General features: G+C 63.1%; 1 protein-coding gene across 4 annotated transcripts in view; it reads right to left on the bottom strand.

The window, feature by feature from the left end:
• ADGRB1 (adhesion G protein-coupled receptor B1) overlaps nucleotides 1–16,961 on the bottom strand; it is an 83,559-nt gene that overhangs the window by 50,894 nt on the left and 15,704 nt on the right. For all 4 annotated transcript variants that reach the window (XM_057531653.1, XM_057531652.1, XM_057531651.1 and 1 more), the window contains exons 3-13: nucleotides 8,579–8,740; nucleotides 7,530–7,640; nucleotides 7,008–7,172; nucleotides 6,700–6,864; nucleotides 6,172–6,336; nucleotides 5,698–5,862; nucleotides 5,383–5,484; nucleotides 3,657–3,763; nucleotides 3,251–3,445; nucleotides 3,015–3,083; nucleotides 2,187–2,295 (exon numbers count right to left, since the gene is read on the bottom strand). In XM_057531653.1, the coding sequence (XP_057387636.1) occupies nucleotides 2,187–2,295; nucleotides 3,015–3,083; nucleotides 3,251–3,445; nucleotides 3,657–3,763; nucleotides 5,383–5,484; nucleotides 5,698–5,862; nucleotides 6,172–6,336; nucleotides 6,700–6,864; nucleotides 7,008–7,172; nucleotides 7,530–7,640; nucleotides 8,579–8,740 (1,515 nt within the window). The remainder of the gene's footprint in view (nucleotides 1–2,186; nucleotides 2,296–3,014; nucleotides 3,084–3,250; nucleotides 3,446–3,656; nucleotides 3,764–5,382; nucleotides 5,485–5,697; nucleotides 5,863–6,171; nucleotides 6,337–6,699; nucleotides 6,865–7,007; nucleotides 7,173–7,529; nucleotides 7,641–8,578; nucleotides 8,741–16,961) is intronic.

Consider the following 16,961-nt stretch of genomic DNA (forward strand, 5'->3'; position numbering starts at 1 on the left):
GTGCACGGTGTGCGGGGTGCATGGGGCACACAGGGCGTAGGGTACATGGGTGTGTGAGTATATGCGTGGGGTATAGGGGGTGAATGGGGGTGTATGGGTGCATGGGGTGCGCAGGGTGTAGGGTACACGGGTGTGTGAGTATATGCGTGGGGTATAGGGGGTGAATGGGGGTGCATGGGTGCATGGAGTGCACGGTGTGCGGGGTGCATGGGGCACGCAGGGTGTAGGGTACATGGGTGTGTGAGTATATGCGTGGGGTATAGGGGGTGAATGGGGGTGTATGGGTGCATGGGGTGCACGGGGTGTAGGGTACATGGGTGTGTGAGTATATGCGTGGGGTATAGGGGGTGAATGGGGGTGTATGGGTGCATGGGGCGCACGGGGTGTAGGGTACATGGGTGTGTGAGTATATGCGTGGGGTATAGGGGGTGAATGGGGTTGTATGGGTGCATGGGGCACACGGGGTGTAGGGTACGTGGGTGTGTGAGTATATGCATGGGGTATAGGGGGTGAATGGGGGTGCATGGGTGCATGGAGTGCACGGTGTGCAGGGTGCATGGGGCACACAGGGTGTAGGGTACATGGGTGTGTGAGTATATGTGTGGGGTATAGGGGGTGAATGGGGGTGTATGGGTGCATGGGGCGCACGGGGTGTAGGGTACATGGGTATGTGAGTATATGAGGGGTGTAGGGGGTGAATTGGGGGTCTAGGGTGCACAGGGTGCATGGGGTGTATGGGTGCATGGGGCACACAGCGTGTAGGGTGTGTAGGCGTGTAGGGTACACGGGTGTGTGAGTGGGGGGGCTAGGGGGTGACTGGGGGTGTGAGGGTGCGTGGGGTGGGATGGCTAATGAGGACTAATGGGAAGGAGTCCAGGGCCTCCTTTGGTGACAAAGGGTGGGCCCTGAGAGCCCCTCCAGGGGCCATGGGCGGGGCTAGGCGGCTGGGGAACCAGCCTGCACACTGAGGTCCTGGGCCAGGGGGGCTGAGAGCTGCAGTAGCCACCCGGTCCCATGCCCGCTCACGCACGGCTGCATAAAAGCTCTCCCCTCTCTGGGCCACTCCCATCTCGCCGTGAAGAAAGGCCCAGTCAGCCCAGCGAGGAAGGGAAGGAAGGGAAGGAAGGCCCAGCCGGCCTGGTACCACCAGTGATCCCACCTGCCGGGTGACCTCCATTAGCCCCTGACCCCCAGGCCCGAGTCTCCCCACCTGCGAGATGACGGCTGTCCCCGATCCCCTGGCCTCAGAGGTCTCCCCAGCTCCGGGGTCCTGAGCTCTAAGGCAGAAAGGCAGGGCCAGCCAGTACTCTGGGAACCTCCAGCTTAGCGAACGTTTGTCCCGGCCCAGGCAGGTCCCCAAGTGTGTGCTAATGCAGCACAGCTGACCTAGGATATGTCACTAGAGGCCCGAGTGTCTCTGCAAGGGATGTGACAATCTCCCTCCTTGGTGCTGTTAGGACCACAGCCGGGTCCAGCGCCCACTCCTGGGTTCCCCACTGTGAGGAGGAACCCTGACAATGGAGATTGTCTGGGGAGGTGCCCCAAAACAGGGAGGACTTGACAAATGTGGCCCAAGAGAGCTATTTAAGGGGACGTTGATGACAATCATTAAATGTAACTGTGTAGTATTTGTGCTGACAGTCACCACTGAGCTCTCAGGTCCCAGGCCCATCTACTGCTCCTCCTGACCCCACAAGGCCAGCGCTCCTGCCTTCCCATTTTAGAGAGTCGGTCAACGCCACGGAGCTGGGTGGAGCCAGGCCCCTCTGACAAGCCGCTTCTGGGAGCGGAGGACTACGTAGTCCTGCCTTCAAGGTCCCTGCACAGAGAGGGCACCGGGGGGGTGAGGACAAGTCCAGGTGGGCCCCCAGCCCCAGGGAGGTGGAAGCAAGGGGCTGGCTGTGGCTGGGGCTTCCTGGTGTGCCCCACGATTCGAGGTCTCCAGGACCTCGTCTGGGTCTGAAAGCCCCTACGCCGACCCCCTCCCGGGGTCACATCAGACCATCGTCAGAAGACTCGGGTCTGTGCACCTGAGGATACAGAGGTCATCTTAGAACCCGGCCCGGGGGTCCTGCAGGAGGCATCTGGCGCTGCTTGTTTATAGACAAGGAAACTGAGGCCGAAGCGCCCTGCCCAGGGCTGCGGGGCAGGGGCCTGGAGGTCGGTGCAGCGAGGGCTGGGCTTACCCAGGTTGTCTGTCACCTGGTACGCGTCCCGCAAGTCCTTCATGCGGAAGCCGATGACGTCCACGAAGTCCTCCACCAGCCGGAACAGCTCCTTGGCGTTGGGGCCCATCTGGAGGGGAGGCGGGGGTCAGGGAGATGGTGGGGAGCAGCCCCGCCGAGAACACCGACCACTGGAGCTCAGGGTCCCCGAAGACCCCTGCACCCCAGCAGGGACACGCCCTCTCGCTGCTCTGCCTCCGCCGGCCTCGTTCCCTCATCTGTTCCCTCCTTATCAGGGTCCTGTCGGTCACTCCCTAGCCCCACAGGGCTCTGGACCTGACTTGGGAAGCAGATGGGGACCTGAGTCTCCATCGCCATTGTGTGGACGAGAACACTTGAGCCCAGAGGGGCTGCTGCGCTCCAGCCCGGTGGCCAGGGGTCCAGCTGGGAGGAGAGCAGAGGGTCTCTGGCCGCTGCAGTCCCCACTCCAGGTGCTGCCCTGGGCACAGGAGTGTTGGCAGGTTCCAGGTCAGCCTGGGAGGAAGGGAGGCGGGCCAATTTCTCCAGATGAGAAAGAACCGCCACGTCCTGGTGTGTACCCCACGGCCAACACGCTTTCTCACACCCCTCCCTGAGCCCCACGTGGTGAGCCACTGCCCTCCGACGGGCGGGGAAGCCAAGGTTCAGAAGGATAAGTGACTTCCTCAAAGCCACGAGACTGGCAGAGGCTGTGCTGGGATTTGAACCCAAGACCCCACCCTGAGCTGGGCTGGGGCTCAGGGAGCCACCAGAGACGCCCGTGCCCATCCTGCTGCTCTAACCGCAAGAGTCCCAGCCTGGCGTCCCTACCAGCTGGGCCTCCTCCCACTTGTCCCGGTTCTCCTCCGCCAGCAGGTTGCTGATGATCTGGACAAAGTTCTGAAAGGAAGAGGAAGAAAGGCCAGTGAGCAGAGAATAAGGCACCAGAATCACGGCTCAGAATGTGACCAGGGTCAGGGCTCAGCGTGGGACCAGGGTCAGAGCTCTATCTGAGGTCAGGGCTCCGTCTAAGGCTGGGGTGGAGGACCGCCCTCCTGGGCGCCCACCTGTACATCCCCCGGGGTGGGGCTGTAGTACGCCCTCCGGAAGATCTCTGTCATGTTCCTCAGGACATCGATGGTGGAGAGCAGGTCCCCGCTGTAGCTGGTCCCGTCCTGGGAGATCTCTACCAGTGTCTGGATGACCTCGGAGACCCCCTCTCCGGGCAGCCCGCGCTGAGCCTTTGCCAGGTGCTCCCGGGTCTGGGGAGGTGGAGGGTATGAGTGCCATGACTCTGCAGGTACCAAGGACCTCCCATGCCCAGAGGGTCCTCTGCAGCCCGCAGCCAGTGGCCATGGCTGACTCACGTCCACAGAGCGTGCCACTGGGGACACAGGGTTATGTGTGAGGACGGAGGGCAGAGGTGAGCCCTGGAGTGATGGGTGGGGCGGGAGGCCCCGGGGCCGGCCTCACCATCATCTGGATGTTTCGGTAGTCGATGGAGATACAGCGGATGTAGGTGGGGGGCTCCCAGTAGGCGATGCCCTCCTCGTCCAGCTCACAGCGTCGCAGGATGAGGCCTGGGGAGACGGTGGGTCAGCTCTGCCTCCCACTTCTCTGGTAGATGCCCACGTCCGGGGTGGGAGTCCCATCCCTGGCTCCCAGGCACAAGCCCCTCTGGGTGAGACCCTACAGCCCTAGAAGCAGGCACTCGCCTGTGGCCTCAGTCCAAGAGCAGAGCTGGCGTGGGGGCCGGGCCTCCCTTGGTTTCTTTCACTCACAACATTTCTTTTTTTTAATGTTTGTTTGTTTGTTTCTTTTGTTTGTTTGTTTGTTTTGTTTTGTTTGGCCGCGTGGCTTGTGGGATTTTAGTTCCCCAACCAGGGATTGAACCCTGGCCCTCATCGATGAGAGCTCGGAGTCCTAACCATTGGACCGCCAGGGAATTCCCTCACTCAAAGCATTTCTGCGCAGACGCCACAGGCCAAGCACCAGAACCTGGCAGGAGCCAAACCTGCAGGCAGCCCACCGGCGTGGAGGCAGAGCCCTGGGCCGAGTGAGGGGCTTCAGTGCTCAGCCCAGGGCCTCTCCTGGAGCCCCTTCCTATCCAGAGCCCTGGGGAGAACCAACGGCCTGGCCCCTGCCTAGCTCCACCCCTGGGATCAGGGGCCCCCGATGGCCCGGGTGTGCTGCGGACACTGGGCAGCCTTGGGGCTGACTGGTATCAGGTGTCGACGGCCTGGAACACGGGCACAGCCTATGACTCAGAGCTTACTCCCAGGGAGCCAGCCACAGCTGTGCACACACACAGCGGTGGTGGCCCTAGGGAACTGCCACAACCCAGTCATCCAACAGGAGCCACGGGGCCGGACAGCACACCTGCTCCACAGCATGGTGCAGCATCAAAATGAGAGGGTCACACACGCAGACAAAAGGCCAGAGGAGTCACGCCGTTCTGTGACTTGTATTTTATTCATTTGGCTTCCCTGTATTTGTAAGACGCTACCCAGAACATGTATTATTCTGGGTAGGGGGGCTACAACCACAGCTGGAAATACACAGCCTCCACCACGTGGACCAGCCCTGTCGGGTGGTGCGGAACTCACAACACACTTGTTTTACAGAAGGAAAACCAAAGTTCAGAGAGGTTAAGTCACTTCCTGGATGTCACACAGCAAACAGGGGTAAAAAACTGCACACACTCCTCAGATAAGAGGGGCGAAGAAAACCAAGCCAACCAAAACCAAGCTGTCTGCCCGAGCTTGATGCGCCGAGCCCCTTCTGGGAACCCACCCTGCTTTTTCCACACCTCCCATCACTCCACAGGGCTGCACGGGGATTAAGATGATGGTGTTCAAAGCCGACTTCTCACTTAAGGGCCCCCAAGCCCAGGGCAAGTGTGTTAACTCCTCTGTGCCTCAGTTTCCCACGTGTAAATGGGTGACTTTGTGGGACATCGCACTAAAGGGCTTCATGCTGGCGTTGGCTCCTGGTGAGCTCTCAGGACGCGGTGGCCCCGGGCCCCCGCCTGTACTGCACCAGCCTCTGTGTGCACAGGGCTGCCTGGGCAGGGTCTGGGCCACGTGCCCTGAGCTGATAGCTCCGTGGGCGGGCCTGTAGGGGCATCTCCGTGCCTTCCATGCATCTCTGTGAGGAAGCGACAAGAGCCCCGCACAACACCTGCCCCATCGGCCCTCACCTGTGGCGTTGCGAGGACACCGGACTGCAGCCACCTCTCCCGCCGGGGTCTCCTTCCAGATCACAGCGCCCAAGTTGTCCTCATCACAGATCTCATGGGGCTCTGCCAAGGGGCTAGAAATGTGAGTGGCGGCGGGGTACGGGGGGTGGGCCGAGACCTGGCAGCAGGGTCAGGAAGACCAAGACCCCTGCAGGACATCTATCCTCACGAGGGGGAGTCTTTCCCCAGTAGAGCTAAGCTCCAAGCTCCCTCCCCCGTCACTCAGAAGGCCCCTCCCCAGAGTCCAGCCGTGGGGTGGGTGTGTGGGACACTCACCGGGACACCGCTGGGCACTGCACTGCCGGTATTCATCTTGTGGGCCCCGGCAGGCTGCTCCCCCAAAGAAGGGCCCCAAGCAGGCGCGTTCCCGCCGCTGTGTGCCACCTCCACATGTGACACTGCAGCCGCCCCACGACGTCCAGACCTGCCACTTCCCATCCACTGTGGGACACGGCCATGCACAGAGCCACGAGGATGGGGATGAGGAGGGTGCGGACACAGGGACGTAGGGGCAGGAAGCCACGAGGAGAAAGAAGTCGAGACCCAGGGAGGGGAAGCCAGAGCTCAGACTGACACAGGATAAGACAAACGCCTCACGTGCACTGGTCCCTCACGGTCACCCCCCCGGCCCCCCACATCCCCGGGGCCGTGTACAAGGGCCCACCATGAGCCCCCCGGGGTCTCACCCCTCCCGAGTGGCTCACGCCCGCCAGATCCCCCCACCCGCAGGCCCTGGAGCATGGCCCTGACCTGGACACTGCTGCAGGAAGCAGTCTCGCGTTTCCACCCAGTGGCCCTGGCACTCGGCGCCCCCGTACGAAGGACCGTTGCACTCGCGCGTGCGCTGCTGCCGGCCCTGAGAACAGCTGGCGGAGCACGAGCTCCAGCTTGACCACTCATTCCAGTTTCCATCCACTGCCCGGCCCAGGGGAGGAAGGGGACGGGAGGGCAGCGTGAACAGCCAGGGCCCACACCCAGCCTGGGGCACAGGCGTGAACACCCCACAGGTGTGGCCACCACACCCCCACGAAGTCTGAGGCACGGGTGTGACACCCAAGAGGGCCCATCACCCCAACGCCCACGGGACGCGAGTGAGAACGCCCCAAGGTCTCCAACCCTCAGCCTGATCACAGCCTGAGGTTCCAACCTCTGAGCCCCCTAGCAGGTGGGTCTGAGCAGGCAAAGCGGGGCTCCCGGGGCTGGCCGGTGGCCCACTGGGTCCTTCCCTTCCCTTCCCGCCCCTGTCCCACCTCACCCAGCGCCCTCCCTCTCACCTACCAGGGCACAGAGCGATGTTGCAGAACTTGGTTTGCTTCTCCGGGCCCTCACAGGGGTTGCCTCCAAACTGGGGTGGCCTGCAGGTGCGCGTGCGGTCCCGGAAGCCGCGGCCGCAGGTGCTGGAGCACAGGCTCCAAGGCGACCACTCGTCCCAGGCGCCATGCACTGCGGAAGGAACAGAACACTCTGCGACCCCTGTCTGCCCGAGCCCGCAGCCCGGTCACCCGCCCCTGACGCCCCGCCCCCCGACCCGGAAGCCCCGCCCCCTGCTCCTGTTATCCACGCCCCCCCCACGGCGCGCCGCCCACCTGGACACACGGCGGAGTTGTTGCACAGCCGCTGCTCCCGCAGGGGCCCGCTGCACTGCGTGCTGTAGGAGGACGACACGCAGAAGCGCGTGCGGGTCTGCCAGCCCTCGCCGCAGGTGCTGGAGCACACGCTCCACGGGGACCACTCCTCGGCCGCGGGGTCACCTGTGGGCCCAGACCTACAGCATCACAGGCCTGCTGCTGCCCCTGCACCCGAGCTACGGTCAGACCCTCAGACGGCCGCCGCAAAGCCCTTGAGCACCCCACCCCCTTTTTTTTTTTCTCGACAGTCCCCTTCTCCTCACACCACTTCCCCTAAATCCAGTGTGCCTGGAGACGAGCGCCTGGCACCTGAGAGGTTAGTCTAATTATGGAAAATTATTACAGTCATTACTTAGAAGCAACGGCAATTAATAACGTATAGTATTTGCCCAAAGACCTAGTCCCCTGAAACCAACTTTCCCCACTTCCCAGGGTTTTAGTGCATTTGCGTGTCAGCCCCGCCCAGCCGCTGCCACTCACCTGTCTGCGGGGCCGGAAACCCAAACTGCTGCAGCTCGTCGCCCAGCTCCTCGCGCCGCCGGGCATCCGTGGACCGCAGGGACTGGCTCCGGGAGTTGGTGCGCCCAGCGGCTGCAGGGCGGGTTCAGGTAAGCGTCCAGGCCGTGGCCTGCAGCCCCCGCCCTGCAGCTCTAGAGGGGCGCTCTCGGCCCTTGGTCCCTCGGTCCCTCGGTCCCCAGCCGCAGCAGGGCCCGGGCTTGTCAGCACCAGGGCCACTTGGCCGCACTGGACAGGTGGGAAACTCGGGACCAGGGCACCCTGGCCTGGCGCCAATCCCTGTCTGGTCCAGTCTCCCCTGCCCTGCGCCCCTCCCTCTCTTCCTCCGGGGCCCGCAGGAGTCACCTGCGGGGCAGCACGTCTGAACGGCTACTGCCCCCCGCGGCCCAGCCCCGACACCCCAGGGCCCTCTCCAGGCTTCTGAGATGAGCTCCTCTCCCCAGGAAAGTTCGTCGGGGAAAAAACAACCCGAAGAATGACAATCTCATTATAACTTGATTTAATTTTATGGAAGCAGCTAAAATATGCATGAGGTCATTAGAGAGCCTTATTAGAGAAATACATCCTGGAGGCAGCATCCGGCTGGGACAGTCGGGTCTGGCCAGGGCTAGGGATGGCGGTGGCGGGACAAGCCCCACAGCCGGCTTCCCACGTGCACCCCAGAATTCCCAATCCACAGGTGCTAAGAAAGGCCCATCCAGTCCTAACACCGGGTCCCACCCCTCCTCCTGGGTCCTTACTTCTACTGGTCCCGCCCCTGGAAGGCTCCACCCTCTGACCCCGCCCCTGCCCCAGATCCCGCCCCTCGTAGCCCAGGCCTTGCCTGGCCCGGCCCCGCCCCGAGCGCCCTCCCTCCCTCCCTCACCCGGCCAGGCCCTGCCCGCCCCCCACCCCGCGCCAAGCCCTTTTCTCCGCCCGGCCCGGCCCAGTCCGGGTTCCTGCCTTCACCTGGCCCCGCCCCGAGCCCCTCCCTCCCCCGGCTCCGCCCGGGACCCGCCAGTCCGCGCACTCACGGCCGCAGGCCTTGCGGTTGCACAGGCGGCCCTCCTCCAGCACCCCCTCGCAGCCGCCGCCTTCAATGCCCGGCGCGGGCAGGCAGGTGCGCGTCCGCGTCTGCAGGCCTCCCCCGCAGTCCCGCGTGCACTCGCCCCACAGGGACCACAGCTTCCAGCCGCCTGGTGGGGACCAGAGGGCAGGGGTCAGGGCCAGGGGCAAAGGGCTGCGGTGTCTTTCGGGGAGTGACCTCTAGGGGTCTCCCAGGCAGGGATCTAGGGCACAGCGGCCCCTGCGAAGAGGCCTCCGCATCGGAACCAGCACCAGCACCCTGGAGGGTCAGCTAGGAGGCGAGTGTGGGCCTGGACGGGGTTGGTGATGGGGTGTGAAGCAGAGGCCGACAGGGCAGGGAGGGGCAGAGGTGCCGGGCAAGGTGGGGTCCGGGGCCCACCCCACTTCTCTCTGGAGTCTCTGTGCTCTCCTGCTCTGTCTACAGGCACCTGGGCCAGGGTCTCCACTGGCTTTGAATCCAGGTCCCCAGTGTGGGGCTGGACACAGAGCTGGAGCCCCAGGTGGGTCTGGAGAATGAATGAATGAATGAATGAATGACACCCCTGCCCACCCCAACGGCTACCTTATACCCAGGGCCGGGTGATGGGCTGGGGGCAGAGGGTCTCTCCTGCCTGGCACCGAGCCTCGCGCCCTGCCGAACCCCCTCCCCGTGGTCCTCAGTCCAGTCTCCTCTGAGCCCCAGTTTGCTCACCACCCCCATGACCCATGTGCTCATTCCCCCACCACACGCAGGGACACCAGAGGTGACCGAGGTCCCACCCCTGGTAGCCGAGTGGGGCCTCACACCCAGGGCCCCGCCAGGCGGAGCCTACCCCAGACCCAGCAGAGACTGGCTGCTGAGGGCCTCCAGGCCCCTACGGCCACCCTCCTTCAGCCCTCTCAAGGGTCTTCTCCATCCCGGCCCCGGCCCCCCATCATGACCTCGTGCCCCCGAAGTTCTGAGCCCCTTGGTGGCCCCAGTGCCACCAAGGACACTAAGAGGGACAGCCTCAAAGTACTGGCGAGCCACTGAGGGGTGAGGAGCAGGGCGGCCCCGCATCTTGGGCCAGAGCCGGAGGCTGCACTGATTCGCTCAGGAAGCAGCTGCTCCATCCAGGCTTTCTGCTCGAAGGCCACGCTTAAGGCGCCCAGATCACCCCCGCCTCGAGGGACTCTGGTGCCGCCACCCCATTTGTCCTGGGGAGCCCCAGGGCCCCTACACTCCCAGCACAGCAGGGTCAGGGCAGACTCAACAAGGGCACGCAGCCTCACCAAGCGCCTACTTTGGGCCGGGCGCCCTGCACACAGCCCCCTGACAGGGCACCCATGTATGAGGAGGCGAGGAGATGGCATTGCCAAGGCCCAGCGCTGGGAGCTGCACTAGAGCTGGGCCACTGCCCCATGCTGCCTGCTCACCCGGGGCTGGAGCAGGAGAGCCAGGCTGGCCAGGGGCAGGTCACACCTGGCCCGGCAGGAGCGTCCCTGATGCCTCCTGGAGCCTGGCTTATCTGGGGAGCACATAGGGTGAGAATGAGGCCTGTGCGGATCCTGGAGGGTGGGCGCTGGAGCCGAAAGACCAGGTGCACATGGTGGCCCCGGCACCCACGGCCGTGGGATGGTTAAGTCCACCCTGCCCTGGCCTCACACCCCTCACCAGAGGATGAGGGCACTTCTTCCTAGGACTGACGCCTGTGACGGTAAATGGCAAGAAATGGCTGGGAGACGACAGGTGTGGGCGTCACTGGGGTCGGAGTCGATCCCAGAGAACTCACTTTCATTTGCAAGTTGGGCGTCCAGGTGCTCTGTTCTGTGGAGGGCCGCTTGAAAGGTGCCAGAGCCCCTCCCAGTGGTCCCTGCGCCTGTGCTGGGAACCGACCAGCAGGGGGCGCCAGAAGCAAATGAACGGTAGGCGGGGGAAGGAGCCCAGTTCCCCCAGTTTGGAAGGCGGGGCTCATTTCTCCCTCCACGCCCCCAAGCCCTTGAGGAATCTTCTCTCCCCTTGCAGAACCCGCCCTCCCATACGCCTCACTTCCCCCTGAGCCCAGAGAGGCAGAGCATCAAGGGGCCAAGGGCACACAGAAGTCAGGCCTCCTGTCCTCCAGACTTGCCATGCTGGTGGGTCACGCAGGTGGGTGGGGCAGGTGGGCGGGCCGACGCACCCAGACAAGGGACCTGTAGCGGGGGCCGGCTCGGACCTTAATCGCTGTCGTCTGTGGGTGGGCGTGGACCCGGCTCTGCCCCTCGCGCACGCGCAGTAACACTTGGTTCCTAGCCGTGCAGCGGCGGCCCAGGGAGGAGCTTCTCACTCTGTGGGAGCCCGGCTGAGCTTTGCAGGTACCCTCGCTTCAGGGGGCCAAGGGGCCTGGTTCTGAGCCCTTTCCTGGGTCTGGGCGTGACGCCCTGTGCTCCCACAAGGGAGGCCTCTCTGCTCCCATTGTTCAGATGGGAAGACCGAGGCCTGCCCTAGTGACGGGATGCCCGTGCTCCCCCAGTTACGAGGGGGCCGAGCAGGAATCGCCCAGGTTGTCGGACCCGGCCCACCCATACACCCTTCAAGGACGGTTGCTTCCCTCAAGGCCGGCTCTCAGGGCGGCATCCTGGGCAGGCGAGTCCTGACTCCCCCACCCCCGTCTCCCCGCACTCCATGCCAGACGCCTCAGGAACCGCGAGTCCAAGTCCACCCAGGAACCAAACGTTCACCCCACTTACAGCAGAGCAAACTGAGGCTCAAAGAGGGGTGGTCCAGACAGTCAGGGGCTGGTGACCACCCCCCCACACACCTGCAGGAGGATCTGCCCTGGAGTTGAGGAGGCATGGAGGCCCGAGCCTCAGAAGGCAGGCGCCAGGGTTCCCAGGGCTGAGTGAGAACCAGAAGTGTGGAGGACGCTACACAAATACGACTTCGTTGTGGACAGAAATGTCCGTGCCCTGGGGGGGAGAGACAAGCAGGCCAGGGCCCCGGGGGAGGGGGTGGGGAGCCCCCAGGGCAGCCTCCAGGTGCACACGGCAGGACTGGTGAGCGGCTGGGCTCTGAGGGTGTGACGGGGCGAGGCTGCGCAGATATGGGGCCCTCACTGCCGCCACTCTAGGGGCCTTCACTCTGGGGACCGTCACAGCCCCGCAACCACGCCCATTTGGCAGATGCAGACAGGGAGGCCAAGTTATCCACCGGGCTGACACGGAGAGGAGCTGGGACTGGACTCATGGTCAGATTCCAAGCGCTCCCCCTACACCGCTCCCCAGGCAGAGGCTGCCCGCCAGGACCACCCCCAGCCTGGCGCCGCAGGCCTCAGTGGTCTCACCTGCTGAAGCCCCCTGTCCCGTCATACTGAGACAAAGGAACAGGGAGGCCTGGAGTCCAGGGAGACAGGCCTGGCGGTGGGGACAACGTGGGCACGTCCTGCCTGTCCCCCCTTGCTGCCCCAGCCCAGCCCCCGCGCGGAAGCCTGAGTGACGTGGAAGCTGGAAGTGGGTGGGAGAGAAAGGGTGTCCAAGCCGGCTAATCGGAGGATGCCACTTGGTTTCCATGGCAACTGCCGCAGAGCTCAGTCTTTCAGGATAGACTCAGGTTAGGCCTCCGCTGCCAAAACACCCACAATTTCAGGGCTGGTTACCTTGGTGACCCAGGTGGTGGGGATGTGGTGGGGGGAGGGGGAGGAGAGGAGGGGTCATATCAGGAGAGGCCAGGCAGGGGGTCCACTGGCTCAGAGCACAGACTGCCCCCCAGGCCTAGCCCTGACCCCGGTCACATGCTGATTCCTGACCCTGATCACACACTGGACCTTGATCCTCTTCACAGACTGCCTTCTGATCCTGGACACAGGATCCCTGATCCCCCATCACATACTGAGCCCTGATCCCACTCACAGACTGATCCCCGACCTTGGCCACACTCCCACCACTGATGAACACTCAGTTAATGGTAGCTGCTATTTTTGTTATCATTTTTATTTTTAACGTGTGTCCCCCCCACGGCTGACACCTGATAAATGTTTGTCAAGCAAATGCATCCACGACCAGGGAGTTACCCAGGCAGGGCTCCTGGGGCCCGCAGAGCTGGGCACAGAGGAACTCAGGCCACCCTTTCCTGGGTGGCCACGGTGCTCCTGGGCTGGGTGGGCTTTGAAGGGGCAGCAGAGGAGTGGGCAAGGCTGGGGGGTGGGCTGCCCCTCCAGGCCCGGAAAGAAGCCGCCATTCTTCCCGGGCTCAATGCCCCCTCTGTCTGGAAGCCTCATTTCCATCTCATTAAGGGATGAATAGAGCCAATTAATGGCCGCCAGGCAGCCTTGGCCGCCCAGGAGAGAGAGCACACGGAGAGGGGGGCTCCTGGCCCCCTTCCCACCCTGGCGCCCCAGCCTGCAGGCCATGGCCTCCCTGGTCCCTGCGCCCCCAGTCGGCTGGGATGAGGGCGCTGGGGGAGGCCCTCTTCCCGCCGGGCCTTCCTGCCTCCTGGGTCCCCTTCGGAGGAGGGGAGCGGTGCACTTCCCGTCTCCTCCAGCAGAGGTCTCCCCAGTCTAGCAGGTCAGGCAGCACCCGGCTGGGGGGTCAGCCCCTGCCCATTCCCGCCCCGCCCCCGACCGTCAGGCCGGGTTCCGTACACATCCACCTCGCGAAGTCCAGCCCCTTTGCGGACCCCTGCCCGCCACCGAGTTAAGGTCTGTACTGCGGCACGCAGGATCCTCCTCTCAGCCCCCAGCATGGATGTGCAAATGAGGACCACAGGGAACTGGACAGCTCCTTGAAGCCCCTCTCCAACCCAATCCCCAGTCCACAGCGCCCCTGGCTCCACAGGTCCAGACTTGGTGCATCCTTCACCAAGGCCTGCAGCTCCCACTGTCGGGGCCCGAGTGACCAGCAGTCCGCCCAGCTGCCGCAGGCACCCCTGGATCTCAGGACGGGCTGAGAGCCATGCCCACTGCCCATGGGGCCACTTGCCAGAGAAGGAGGACAAGGAGGGCTCCTCCAAGCATGGTAGAGGCGCCAAGACCCTATGAGCAGGGTACTGTCCCATCCCCATTTCACAGAAGGGAAACTGAGGGGCAACTTGGCCCCGTCTGCAGGGTTACTCACTTTCTCAATGCTGCTTTTCCTCAGTCAGGCAGGTGTCCCCTAAGAAGGGTGCCCGTTACAAGCTCGAAGGCCTGGGTCCCACCCGGCTTTGCCCTGCCGCGCTGGATGACCTGGGCGGGTCGCTTCTCCTCCCTGAGCCTTGGCTATATGACCGACAGCCCTTCTCCCCATCTTTTAGGGAAGTGGGACCCCAGCAGGGCCACAACTCCCTGCCTCCCTCGCTACCGGGTGGCGTGGGGTGAGCTCTGGCCTCTCGTGGCAGTTCCTCTGTGGGTGATGCCCCGTGCGTACTTATTGTTTTCATGGGGTCATATCTTGCTATTTCCATCTGGAATGGGGGCTGTCTACAATGGAGCCTGAAACCTTGTTTTCCAGATTTTTCTAAATTGGCCCCTGTGCAAAAGCGCAGCTCCCCTGGCTGGGATGACAAACCCAGTCCTGGCAGGGAGGCCCTAACCCTTCCTACTCCCGCCCCGCCCCTGCTCCCCACCCCCATGCTCCCAGTCGCCCCCAAACTCCAGAGACACGCCCTTCCCCCTGGAATTCCCCACTCGTCCCTCCCCCCAGCCCAGCCCCTCTGCACACCCTGCGGGCCCCAGAGAGGGCTGGCAGCCTCCTCCTGAGGCAAGCTGTGGGGCATTTAGGGTTGAAATGACTCCAGAGCCCTTGCGGGGGGGGGGGGGGGGGCGTGTCAGGGCAGGGGGCGCCCCAGCTGAGAGGCTACGGGCCTGGAGGAGGGGGTGTGGCCTTGGGCAGGTCACGGCCCCCCAGGCCGGCATCGCAGCCCAGCACACGCCCGGGATGTCACACTCACACGCTCAGGCTCCAGCCCCACCCCCAACCCCGTGCAGGCATATGGAGGGGGCACACGGGCACACACAGGGTCATGTACACACACACACACACACACAGGGACACACACACAAGGAGACACACGCATACTCGCCCCCAGCCCTCAGGATGCCGCTTTTCCATTATCTTACATGTCGCTTCTGCAATAAAATTCTTTAATTAAAACATGAATATTTAAAACAACCCTCGAGAGGAATGGCATCATCTCACCAGAGGCAGAAGAACGCAGAGAGACTCTGGGAGGGGGAAGGAGGGACAGCCCGAGGGCGGGTGGGAGCGGGCAGGCAGCGCAGAGGGGCAGCCGGCGGGGCAGGGGAGAGGGAACAGTTGCTCTGGCCTGAGTAACGCTTGCCAGTCGGGCGCGTGACGTGGCCATGTGGCATTTGGACAGGCCGGGCGGGGGCAGGGCTGAAAATGGGCCACGGGCTGGCCTGGGCCTCCTGCTCGCTCCGGCTCCGCGGCTACGGAGGGACGCGCCTGACCCAGCCGCCACTGGCATGCGTGAGGGGACGCAGCTCCTTGGGCACAGGCTCGGCAGGCAAGATATGGGGTCTGGATCTGCTGTGTGTCTTCTGAATTACTGCTGGACCTTTCTGGTCCATATGCCACCCCGCCCCTACACACACATGAACACACACACACCCTCCCCACAGAGCTCTTGCAGGAGAAGCCCCAGGCAGGACCACCAGGTGACCAAGAGCTGGCTCTGCTCTCTGTCTCCCCCTTACAAGCTGTGTGACCCTGGCCACTGCCTTAACGTCTCTGTGCCTCCTTCCACTCAACAAGGATTAATCAAGCGCCTGCTGTGTGCCAGGTACTGGCCCACACACGGGGCTTCGTCAGAGAGCAGGGCAAACTCCCCTGCCCTGTGGTGGGTACATCCTGGCAGGGACAGAGAATAAGGACACAGGAAATTCTCCAGTGTTCACAGGCGATACCGTGTGGGAAGAGAGAGAAAGAGGGAGAGAGAGAGTGTGAGGCGACAGCAGGGCTGGGGCTGCTGCCACTTTCTGCAGCAGGGCCAGGGCGTCTTGAGAAGGTGCCATCTGGGCAAGCACTTGAGGGACGGAGCCCTGTGGGCACGCGGGGAGAGTGTCCCAGGCCAGGGAACGGCCCATGCAAAGGCCTTGGGCAGGGAGGTAGGTGCCTCGCTGGGGAGCCATCTCTGGGCAACTGGCAAGAGTTAACTGGTTAAGATGTGGGTGCTTCCTGCACAAAGGAAACACGCAGAACGCGGCTATTGCCACTACTAAGATGAGGTTTACTCCCAAGGTCTCAGGAGTATCAGGACCTTCCGAGTCCAGGGCACGGGCACGGGGTCTGAGCTGCCTGTGGGCCTGGGCGACCATGTCCTGTGCCCCCCGCCCCGCGGAGTCGAGCTCCTCGCTTCATGGCGGCAGCCCCAGCCCTCGTGCCCTCCCAACTGCCTTCCACGAGGCTGCCAGCCCTGACACATAGCCTTGACTTGCGCTCTGTCAGGATTGCTGAAATCGGCTTGCACAGAGCCAGCCTAAACACACACACACACACAGCAAGTACATTCCACAAGTGCACACCTGCACATGCTCACATGCACACGTGTGCACAAACACGATGCACACAGATGCCCGATGCACTGCACACAGGCACGCACACATATATACACCAGCCATACACGCATGCACATACTCACACACATGCCCGATGCAGTGCACACACGCGCACACACATCATGCATGCACGGCACACGTACTGGCAACGTGCCTGTGAACACACATATACATGCCGTGTATACACATACACGCACACACACATGCATACCTGTACACATGGATGCATGAACACACCCATGCTCACGTAACACACTGCACACATACATGCACATGGATGCATGAACACAAGCATGTGCACAAGCATGCACACACACACGCACGCCTGCCCACCCCCTTCCAGCACCAGTTCCAAACATTCCCATTCTCAGAATCTCTGTGCAAGCCCGAAGCACCCAGCCTTGGTCTCCAAACAGCTCCGCTCCTCCAATCTGTCTCTTTGCCCCCCAAGCCCTCTAGATTCTCTACCTCATAGTAAACACAGATATTGACATTTCATCACTGATGTTGCTTCTGCTTAGAAACACTTTCACCCCAGTTCTCATTCCTCATAACAATCAAGAAAAGAAGACGTTTTTACTCTTTGCATTTTAAAGACAAGGGGCCTGAGGGGGATTGGCCCAGGGACACAGCAAGTGTGGGGCGGGCTGGGATTTGAACCTGACCTGGTCCTATCCTGGGGCGCCAGGTCCCAGAGCTCCCTCTCAAACGACATTCCCACCAGATGACCCACGGGCCTCGCACAGTCAGGTCCCACTCTGCCCTCTGGATCTTCCTCCCCAGCCCGATCCTCCCCGCCACTTCCCCACCTCGGCTGAGGTCCTCACTCCTGGCCAGAAAC

This window comes from Balaenoptera acutorostrata, chromosome 17, assembly GCF_949987535.1.
Source record: "Balaenoptera acutorostrata chromosome 17, mBalAcu1.1, whole genome shotgun sequence".
NCBI classification, from domain to species: domain Eukaryota; kingdom Metazoa; phylum Chordata; class Mammalia; order Artiodactyla; family Balaenopteridae; genus Balaenoptera; species Balaenoptera acutorostrata.